General features: G+C 52.8%; 1 protein-coding gene across 3 annotated transcripts in view; it reads left to right on the top strand.

The window, feature by feature from the left end:
- Positions 1–10,920, top strand: part of Lrrc27 (leucine rich repeat containing 27) — a 41,333-nt gene that overhangs the window by 6,974 nt on the left and 23,439 nt on the right. For all 3 annotated transcript variants that reach the window (XM_078023912.1, XM_078023923.1, XM_078023917.1), the window contains exons 4-6: positions 2,309–2,367; positions 3,213–3,365; positions 7,424–7,799. In XM_078023912.1, coding sequence (XP_077880038.1) covers positions 2,309–2,367; positions 3,213–3,365; positions 7,424–7,799 — 588 coding nt within the window. The remainder of the gene's footprint in view (positions 1–2,308; positions 2,368–3,212; positions 3,366–7,423; positions 7,800–10,920) is intronic.

Here is a 10,920-nt window from a genome sequence, read left to right as displayed (position 1 = left end):
ACACAGAGCTCAGAGTTTGGAATTCTTTGATTTTGCCAGCCAAAGCCTGCTGCTTCTTGTTGTTTAAGCTACACCTTGTTCTGTGATTTATGACCCATTATATGATTAAGATGGGATCAGTTTGCTGAAGAGCTAAGACATGTCAATTAGAAGTCTTGAGTGATCGTAGGCCTGTTAGAAACCTTGGACTTTCCCCTTCTCAGTGACTTGGACATGTCAGTTTTCTAGCAGAGAGAAATTTTTAAAAAATAGATCCCAAGGCAAACAAGTCCAATTTTATATGTAGATTTGTATGTTCAATTGAGAATCATTGAAATGAAGTAGTCCATGAGTGAAGGTTGAACTACTAGGACGTGAGGGACTGTGTTACAAGTCAGTCGTCTACAGTGTGTATGAGAACATTCTGGGGCAATGGTACATGGTAGGGGACTCTCCTGTGCTCTTGGGAAGCATCCCACCTCCCAAGAAGGAGCACTGCCGCTAGGGCCGAGCTCCCCCGGGCTTTGGCGCTGGAGAAGAGGAGGCGAGCTGCCTCTGTCCTCTGCCGTCCTGGGTGTCTGGGGTCCTACTGGGAGAGACAGACGTCTCACAGGGAGAGACACCATCCTTGCTTCCTGGTAGCTGTGCCTGTGTGGTGAGAGTGAAAGGGACCAAAACCAAGCAGCCAAAAGGGCAGCACTGGGATGGTCCACCTTGAGCACTGCAGGGAAGGATTCCCTCAGCAGTTTATTCCTTAAAAACCCCAACAGTAAGGAAGACCTAAGAGGGTAAGAGAAAACTGTCTAATCCTTCGGTAATTGGATTTTCCCCTGGATTGCAATCAGAAAATTCATTTTCATGACATACTGGTAGGAAGCCTCTGTCTTGTACCTCTGTCTTCGTCAGCTGCAATCTGGCCTCAAAAGATCACAGACATGCTGGCTTCCTCACTGTGCCTTCAGCCTGAGGGTCTGGGGCCCTTCTCAAGGACACCCTGGGAGAAGACAGGACTCCTGGTCACTGTCCACTGTCACCTGCTGACGCTGGCTTCACCAAGAGACAGTGCAGGAAGATGTTGCAAGCCCTGCCCTGCTTGGCCTCCCGGGCTGACCTGTGGCCCCGTTGGCCCTCCCTGCAGCAGCTCAGGCGGTGCTGAGCCAGGAGCATGGGCAGCAGGCAGCACCCCCCCCCCGTGGCAGCACGTGCCCCGAAAGAAGCTTGTGCCACGCTTCTGTTTGCGATGACCCTGGCTGGTAGAAGGCTGCACGGCTCCAGTGGCTCCAGCTGGACAGTGTGGACCTGGCGTGGCTGGGGTGCAAGTCAGTGCAATCCACAGTGGCAGCTCTCCTTCCCTACACAGCTTCTCAGACCACCCCACATGGCAGAGTTGGCCACACTCACTTCCCCTACGTGCCTCGGGGGTGGGGGGCCTGTCTGAGTCTCATTTGCCTTCGGAGGTGAAAAAGTTCAGCCCACATCACAGCTGACCAAGATCTCAACGTCTTGAGTACATAGTTGCACAGATGGACAGATGATACAGTCCTCAGAAGTAAATGTGAAAAATGAGCAGAAGAAGAAGTGCAAAATAAAGTTTAATGTAAAATACTGATTTTTTCCATCATGATTCAGTCAGTGAATTTTAGAGGGCACCTTTTGAATACCCCGTCTGTCTATGGCACATTTTGTCTTAATGCATGAGCTGTTAATAGGCACTACGTGAGAGAAGGCATCCAAGATCAAACACATCTAGAAGTCCCCTCTGGCTGTGCCTGCCTTGAGACTTCCCAGGAGCCCCATGCGTGACTGCCTCTGATGGCGTGGGTGTGTCCTGCACAGCTGGGTCTCCAAACACTGCTGAAACTCCTTCCTAGCCCAGGAAGCACCTGGACTGCTCACATCGTGCCGTGGGATAGGGGTCAAGGTGCAGTCCCGACGGGAAGAGGTGGAGAGCCCAGCGCAGGGCTTCTCGGCTGGTGGGTTTGCCCCAGAAGACTGTTGGCAGTGTCCAGAGACAGTGGGGCTGTCACAGCTGGAGGGAACCACACAGCATCTCGAAGGGGAGGCCCAGGATGCTGCTGAGTGCCCACGGTGCCCGGACAGCACCCACAGTGGAGAGTGGCCTGGCCCCAGGTACAGGTGGTGCCGGGGCAGAGCCTACGCTGACTGGGGCTGCCAGTGGCAGGTCAGTGCTGGAATCGGGGTTGGGATCTATGTTGCACTGACTTCTGAAACAGGAGAAGGAAAAGGAAGAGATTTGATGGTATATTTTAGGTGTGGTCGTTTTTAATTTTCTGCTTTTTAATTTTTAATTTTATTTTTTGCTTTAAAGGCATTTGAAAACTTTGCTTTTAGAAAGAAATCCTATCAAAGTGTTACCTGTGGAGCTGGGTAAGTGTTAGAACAATAAAACAAAAGATGATTTTAAATGCTGCTCTTTTGGGTTGCTGGAGCCTGTGGATGTACACAGCAGATATGGCTGGAGGGTGGGTGAGGTAGTATTTCCTTTGTTTTGGTATCAGGGATTGAACCCACAGGTGCTTACCATTGAATCATATCCCCCTCCCCCCAGCCCATTTTATGTTTTATTTTATTTTTTTTTTTAATTTTTTTTTAATACTTATTTTTTAGTTTTCAGTGGACACAACGTCTTTGTTTGTATGTGGTGCTGAGGATTGAACCTGGGCCGCACACATGCCAGGCGAGCATGCTACCGCTTGAGCCACATCCCCAGCCCCTTATGTTTTATTTTGAGACAGGGTCTCGCTAAATTGCAGAGGATGGCTTTGCACTCACGACCCTCCTGCCTCAGCCTTCCAAGTGGCTGGGATTACAGGCGTGCGCCACCATGCCCGGCTGTCATGGCTGCTTTGAAGTCTGTCTGCTGGACCCAGCATCTGGGACTGCCCAAAGGCAGTTCTGGGTGACTGCCCACTCCCCGAGGGCAGGACACATTTCCCCACCTCTGTGGGTCTGGTGCAGCTTTTACGCAACAAATGGGTGTTGCGAGTGGTGCATGCGGGTGGCTTTTGCTGCTATTGTTTCATGTAGCCTGTTCTCAATCTGTGGATTGTGTCTTTCCTGCAGCTTTTAAAGAGCAAGCTCAGGTGTCCTCCTCTGCTCTGACCCCAATACCAACTAGAGTCGTTTTAAATGCAAGACCAGCTGCTTTGATCTTGTCTGTGTCCCTGCAGCAGCGTCTTGCAGAGCACTGACGTTTCTCTCCTCCATTGCAGGGAACGTGGCCACGCTGAAGGCACTGAACTTAAGACACTGCCCTCTGGAATTCCCTCCTCAGCTCATCGTGCAGAAAGGAGTGGTGGCCATCCTGACCTTCCTGCGGATCTGTGCGGTGGAGCACTCCTTCCCCAGAGAGTCAGCTGCTTCAGGTTTGTGGGACGATGGCTGGGGATACAGCTGATGACATCGTGCATGGAAGCTGGGGGTCAAGCTTTTCTAAGCCAGGGTGGAGCTCGTTCATCTCTTCTTGATGTCCTCCTGAAGACCTGGGCAGCTGCTGTCCTCTGTGGGTCCCAGGAGGACCAGCCACACCACCTCGCTTGGCCTGTGCTCGAGGATTCACGTCCCCAGGGTGCATCACAGAGCCTGTCTGGAGGTCACTGTGGGAACTTAACGAAGCCAGCAGGGAGCAGAGGCTCAGGAGGCCCGTGCTCCATTAGAAGACCAAAATAAGCCTGCAGGTACAGGAGAGGAGCAGAGGGGCTCTGCCAGCGTGATGGTCTTGTCAGCTCTGCAGCAGGCCCTTGCTCAGCTGCTCCACCTTGACAGCACGTGACCAGAAGGTGTTTTCAGGGCTCATGGTCTCATCTGGTCTCAAGTGCTCTTGAGGTTACTTACACTTAGAAAAAGTAAAGTGAAATAGAGAAGAAGGAGAGTCACCATGAAGCTCACCAAAACAGTAAACATTCTGAAACATTAACTTCACCGTGGTTAAAGTTGGACTGAGTCATATACTCTATACGTAGGAACGTGAGCATTTTTAATGATTAGTCAAGAAAGCACATAGATAATGTAAATTGCATATGTAAACAGTTGGCCTGTGGCAGTGGCACGTGAGCTTGCACTTGTGGCCCAGGTGGCATGTACTTGGTAACAGCTCCCAGTGATCCCAAGCCCACAGCCGAGCCCGGGACATGCTCCTGAACTCCTGGGTGGAGGTGCCTGGGCAAGGAGACTTGCTTCTGGGCCTGTTGGGAGTTGCCTCCAGGCACGGCCACTGTGACTCTCCTGGGGTCTTCAGCCGGTGGGAGCTCTCCAGGGAAGAGGCTGCAGGGCTTTGAAACAACAGAGGAGGAAGAAAAGCCTCTCTCCTTGGTGTGCTCATTGCACTTTATAAACAGAGACTTCCGGAGGGCTGTGGTTTCTGGTTTTCGTTTCTTGTTTGCTTATGTTTGGGGGTTTTGGGCCATTGTGATAAGCTTTCCAGATGCCTTCTACGGGCTCCTGCAGTGAGTCCCTGCCTACAGCACCCTGTGCAGAGTGGTCTGCTGATGGGCTCAGAGGAGCTGGGCTTGGACTTGGCAGAGACAAGAGGAGCCTGGGGAGAGAGGAAGGAGCAAGAGCTTCATTCTCCTGATGGGATGTAGCATCCAGAAGCTGGTAGAAAAGCCTGGTCCAAGATGACCAGGCCTGTGCTTAATGCATCTGTCCTCGATCCATCGCAGATGGCCCTGATGCCTCGCTTCAGAGTGTTGGTCATACATGTGCGATGTCTAGGTTGAATCCTCGGAAGCAGCTCCAAGATCTGGATGCTCGAGCCAGTGGCTGGCTTGGAGGTGAACCCGGGAAACACTGGTGGAGGGCAGTGTACCATGAGCCAGAGGGCTGAGAGCAGCTGGTGAGGACACCAGGTGCAATCAGAAGACCCTCCAGGAATGTCTGCATAGGAAGACTTACAGAGTGGTGGTGCCAAGCCCAGGAAGCACTGCACCCTGGTGCCCTTGGCTCAGCACAGGGCGTCCCCTGGAGATGGTGTATGCTCTCCAGGCCTGCCATCCTGTGTGAGAGGCATGTGCAGTGGCATCAAAAGCTGCCACGAATCTTGAGACATGGACTGGGAAGGGCAGATAGCCATTGTGATGCTAGAGACAGGTTGGTCGGGGACAGTGAAAATGGCACCCAGTGGAGGAGTACAAACACCTGGACCAAGCTCCAGCTGGCGTCTCCTCCAGGAGGGAGTGCCCTAGCAGAGCGGCTGGCGTCTGCTCCAGCCGAGAAAGCACCCAGCTTTTGATCATGTGTGGCGGTCAAGGGTGGGCTGTAATGCAGGAGGTTTCTCACTGGCCCGATACCCTGGCCTTCAAGAGTGGGCAGTCAGCTTACCCTGGGAACTGCTGGAGTCTCTGTTGGCACTGCCATGCTGCATGGCACCTGACCTTGGCATGGTTTGGTCTGGCTCCTTCTGGGGTGCATGGCAAAAGCGCCTGGCTTTTATGATGCTGATGGGTTGTGGGGAGTGGGAAGAATGAACAGCATGCCCCCAGTGGGGAAGAGTCTGCAAGTTGGGGTCTTGGACACATCTGCACCCCTTGGCTGTCTGACCTGGACTGCACCGTGGAGGGCAGTGGCACCTGGCTGGGGCATCAGGTAGCACGAGCCTGGGATGGCTGAGGAGAGGTAGGCATGAGGGCCTGGACTCTGCAGCTGAGAGGCTGTGTGAGGACAGGGGCCGTTGGGCCTACCTGGGGGCCCAAGATGCAGTCTACTCAAGGATAGACCCCACGGACCCCATGGAGGGACATTGCACAGGACAGTCTGCACCCTTCACAGAGGAGCACACCAGGGAAGGGAATGGCCAGCAGGGTCTTTCCAGATTGGAGGAGACCTGTTTGGAGAGAGGTGGAAGAGGGCACTGTTGGGACACCTGGCGAGGGCCTAGAGGGTCTGCGGTGGACAGTGGGCCTTCAGGCTGACACCCCAGTTCTCCAGGCCGGGTGGCCCTTGCGGGAGAGTCCATCTGAGGTAGAAGCCGTGTCTGAGGGAGGGCGCGTGGACACAGCTGTGGCCCTGGTGCCAGGTGAGACTCCGCAGCTGCGCACCTGGCATCAGTGCAACTCAGGCCCTCCACCCTGTTCTTGCACTGTTCTTTAAGTTTGAGGCCATTTCAAACTAAAAAGCCCAAAATACATCAAATAGTTTGTCAAAAATGAATACCTGCTGCTTCGGTGTCTTCCCACGTCAGGGCTGGCCCCCAGGTGGTTTCCAACACGCTGTGCATGGTCTCTGGCCTCTCGTCCTTGCTCAGTGTGGCACCATCTTCCTCCAGGAGGCGCTCTCGGGAGTCTGCGGTTTCCACTCTGCCCCTAAATGGATTATCCACAGGCAAACTGGCCAAATGTGCACATTTCCAGTTGCTAAAAATACACCAGGGGAATTTCACAACTAATTAGGACTTTTAAAAGTGTGTCTTTGCCTATTTTGTGAGCCTTTTCTTTAATACTGAAAGCCCCCAGCATGTAGCAGTCTGTGAGGTGCAGAGGTGGGGGACATGCTGTCCTGTGCAGTGCGAGTGTGGCACCTGTGTGAGTTCCCACTCACTCATCGTGGTTTAGGCAGGGAGAGAAGCCCCCTGGGCATGTACGGTGATGACAGCTGGGTGGTGCCCCTTGGCACCTGCAGCCCCTTCCACGGAGTGTTTAGAGAAAGGCTCTGCTAAAAGGAGAACAATCTGTAAACTGCTAATTCTGAAAATACTTTTTATAATGAGTGCTTGAGTGTGCAGTTTCATTCAGTGTTCTTTCTCAACTACTTTCCACCCAATTGCAGTTTATGGAGCAGGCTGCAGCTGGAGCTGGGGTGGCCGTGCAGCTGACACGTGGCTGGCAGACAGACAATGGGCTGGGCCTGAAAGTCTGACAGTGGTTGTGTGCTTTACCAAAGAATAGCTCAGAGTGGTCACAGCTGTTTAAAATGTAAGAACAGAAGGTGCAGCAGTGACTAGAGTGAGATACTCCCTTTGGTCCCCATCCCTTAGCTGCTGCCCCGCCTGGCAGGGCCCCTGCTGCAGCCTCTGTCCTCCCGGCTCACAGTTCTGAGCACCTGTTTCCATCAACAGAAATGCAGTCTGGGTCCCAATTCCAAACACAGTGAGAAACACACCGGGGCTAGTTTTTCTCTCACGTGGCTGATGTGGATCCAAAGTCTCTGATAGTCAGCAGAGGCATGGCCACACAAGAGCAGCAGACTAGCCGTAAGTTAAGTCAGGGCTCGAGGGCTCGAGGGTGGGAGCAGAGATGTCCTACCCCGGACAGTGACACTTGTGCAAAGAGATCTGGCCTCTTGGAGAGATGCTGCTCCTGTCTGTGCAGCAGCTGCTGGGCTCTGAAGCAGCCTGCTGCGTGGAGGTGAGGGGACGCCCTCCCACCTCTCTGGCTCTTGGAGGTGGCCTTGATGTTCAGGCTGCTAAAATGGCATTTCCTTCTGTCAGAGGCTCCACCAGTTAAGAAGCTGGACCCGAGTGAGCTTCCAGACCCCCAGCTGGATTTGTCCCAGGACTGCATGCCTAATGAGAAAACCAGGAGCCCTTGGGACCTGAAGGCCACGCTGGGGGAACAGGAGGCGGACTTCTTCCCGCCTGTGGAAGGGCTTCACCTGAGCGAGTTCCGGAGGCCCCCCGATGCCACAGAGCACTGGGCAAGCGAGGAGGAGATCAGGCGCTTCTGGAAGCTGAGACAGGAGATCGTGGAGAACGAGAAGGCTGAGGTCCTGGAGCACCAGCTCCTGCCCATCGAGCTGCCCCCAAACCTCAAGGCAGCATTAAGCAGTAAGGGGAAAGAGCACCTAAAGCCACGGAGCCTACTCAGGTAAGGCTGGAAGCAACTGAAAGTGTTTGCAGAAGTGTGACCACAATTTACAGTGTGTGAGTGCCACGAGTGCCACCTGGGTCAGGACCAGAGTGGGCAGGAGCCCCCAGGAGAAGGCGCTCAATGGGAGGTCACCTGAGAGAAGACCAGACATGGTTGGTCGTGTGTGCACCTGTGTGCATGTATGGATGTGTGATGTCACAGGAAGAAGACCAATCACAGGTGTGTGTGCGTGTGTGTGCGCGCGTATCTGTGTGCATGTATGGATATGTAAGGTCACAGAGGAAAAGACCAATCACAGGTGGTGTGTGTGCACACCTGTGTGCGTGTATGGATATGTGAGTTCACAGAAAAGATAGAATAATCACAGGTGGTGTGTGTGTGCACACCTCTGTGCACGTATGGATATGTGAGGTCATAAGGGAAAAGACCAATCACAGGTGGTGTGTGTGTGTGCACCTCTGTGCACATATGGATATGTGAGTTCACAGAGGAGATAGACTAATCACAGGTGGAGTGTGTGTGCACACCTGTGTGCATGTATGAATGTGTGAGATCACAGAGGAGATAGACCAGACACAGGTGGAGTGTGTGTGTGTGCACCTCTGTGCATGTATGGATATTTGACGTCACAAAGAAGAAGATCAATCACAGGTGGTGTGTGTGTGTACCTGTGTGCATGTATGGATATGTGAGGTCACAGAGGAGACAGACCAGACACAGGTGGTGTGTGTGTGTGTGTTTACCTGTGTGCATGTATGGATATGTGAGGTCACAAGGGAGATAGACCAATCCCAGGTGGTGTGTGTGTGTGTGTGTGTGTGTGTACCTGTGTGCATGTATGGATATGTGAGGTCACAGAGGAGACAGACCAGACGCAGATGGTGTGTGTGTGTGCACCTGTGTGCGTGTATGGATATGTGAGGACACAGAGGAGATAGACCAGACACAGGTGGTGTGTGTGTGTGTGCACCTGTGTGCGTGTATGGATATGTGAGGTCACAGAGGAGACAGACCAGACATAGGTGGAATGTGTGTGTGTGCACCTGTGTGCATGTGTGGATATTTGAGGTCACAAGGGAGAAGATCAATCACAGGTGGTGTGTGTGTTTACCTGTGTGCATGTATGGATACGTGAGGTCACAGAGGAGAGAGACCAGACACAGGTGGTGTGTGTGTGTGCACCTGTGTGCATGTGTGGATATGTGAGGTCGCAGAGGGGACAGACCAGACACGGGTGGTGTGTGTGTGTGTGTGTGTGCACCTGTGTGCATGTATGGATATGTGAGGTCACAGAGGAGACAGACCAGACACAGGTGGTGTGTGTGGGTGCACCTGTGTGCATGTGTGGATATGTGAGGTCACAGAGGAGACAGACCAGACACAGGTGGTGTGTGTGTGTGTGGACCTGTGTGCATGTGTGGATATGTGAGATCAAAGAGGAGACAGACCAGACAAAGGTGGTGTGTGTGTGTGCACCTGTGTGCATGTATGGATATGTGAGGTCACAGAGGAGACAGACCAGACACAGGTGGTGGTGTGTGTGTGTGTTTACCTGTGTGCGTGTATGGATATGTGAGGTCACAGAGGAGATAGACCAGACACAGGTGGTGTGTGTGTGTGTGTGCACCTGTGTGCATGTATGGATATGTGAGGTCACAGAGGAAATAGACCAGACACAGGTGGTGTGTGTGTGTGTGCACCTGTGTGCATGTGAGGTCACAGAGGAGACAGACCAGACACAGGTGGTGTGTGTGTGTGCACCTGTGTGTATATGTGGATATGTGAGGTCACAGAGGAGACAGACCAGACACAGGTGGTGTGTGTGTGTGTTTACCTGTGTGCGTGTATGGATATGTGAGGTCACAGAGGAGACAGACCAGACACAGGTGGTGTGTGTGTGTGTGTGCACCTGTGTGCATGTGTGGATATGTGAGGTCACAGAGGAGACAGACCAGACACAGGTGGTGTGTGTGTGTGTGTTTACCTGTGTGCGTGTATGGATATGTGAGGTCACAGAGGAGATAGACCAGACACAGGTGGTGTGTGTGTGTGTGTGCACCTGTGTGCATGTATGGATATGTGAGGTCACAGAGGAGACAGACCAGACACAGGTGGTGTGTGTGTGTGTGCACCTGTGTGCGTGTATGGATATGTGAGGTCACAGAGGAGACAGGCCAGACATAGGTGGTGTGTGTGTGTGTGTGTGTGCACCTGTGTGCATGTGTGGATATGTGAGGTCACAGAGGAGATAGACCAGACACAGGTGGTGTGTGTGTGTGTTTACCTGTGTGCATGTGTGGATATGTGAGGTCACAGAGGAGATAGACCAGACACAGGTGGTGTGTGTGTGTGTTTACCTGTGTGCATGTATGGATATGTGAGGTCACAGAGGAGACAGACCAGACACAGGTGGTGTGTGTGTGTGTGTGTGTGCACCTGTGTGCATGTGTGGATATGTGAGGTCACAGAGGAGACAGACCAGACACAGGTGGTGTGTGTGTGTGTGTGTGAACCTGTGTGCATGTGTGGATATGTGAGGTCACAGAGGAGACAGACCAGACACAGGTGGTGTGTGTGTGTGTACCTGTGTGCATGTATGGATATGTGAGGTCACAGAGGAGACAGACCAGACACAGGTGGTGTGTGTGTGTGTGTGTGCACCTGTGTGCATGTATGGATATGTGAGGTCACAGAGGAGACAGACCAGACACAGGTGGTGTGTGTGTGTGTGTACCTGTGTGCATGTATGGATATGTGAGGTCACAGAGGAGACAGACCAGACACAGGTGGTGTGTGTGTGTGTGTACCTGTGTGCATGTATGGATATGTGAGGTCACAGAGGAGACAGACCAGACACAGGTGGTGTGTCTGTGTGTGTGTGTGCACCTGTGTGCATGTGTGGATATGTGAGGTCACAGAGGAGATAGACCAGACACAGGTGGTGTGTGTGTGTGTTTACCTGTGTGCATGTGTGGATATGTGAGGTCACAGAGGATATAGACCAGACATAGGTGGTTTGTGTGTGTGTTTACCTGTGTGCATGTGTGGATATGTGAGGTCACAGAGGAGACAGATCAGACACAGGTGGTGTGTGTGTGTGTGTGTGTGTGTGTACCTG

Source organism: Ictidomys tridecemlineatus, chromosome 1 (assembly GCF_052094955.1).
Source record: "Ictidomys tridecemlineatus isolate mIctTri1 chromosome 1, mIctTri1.hap1, whole genome shotgun sequence".
Classification (NCBI taxonomy): Eukaryota; Metazoa; Chordata; class Mammalia; order Rodentia; family Sciuridae; genus Ictidomys; species Ictidomys tridecemlineatus.
The sequence above is the reverse complement of the archived record's forward strand: the minus strand, read 5'-3'. Positions and strand labels throughout refer to the sequence as shown.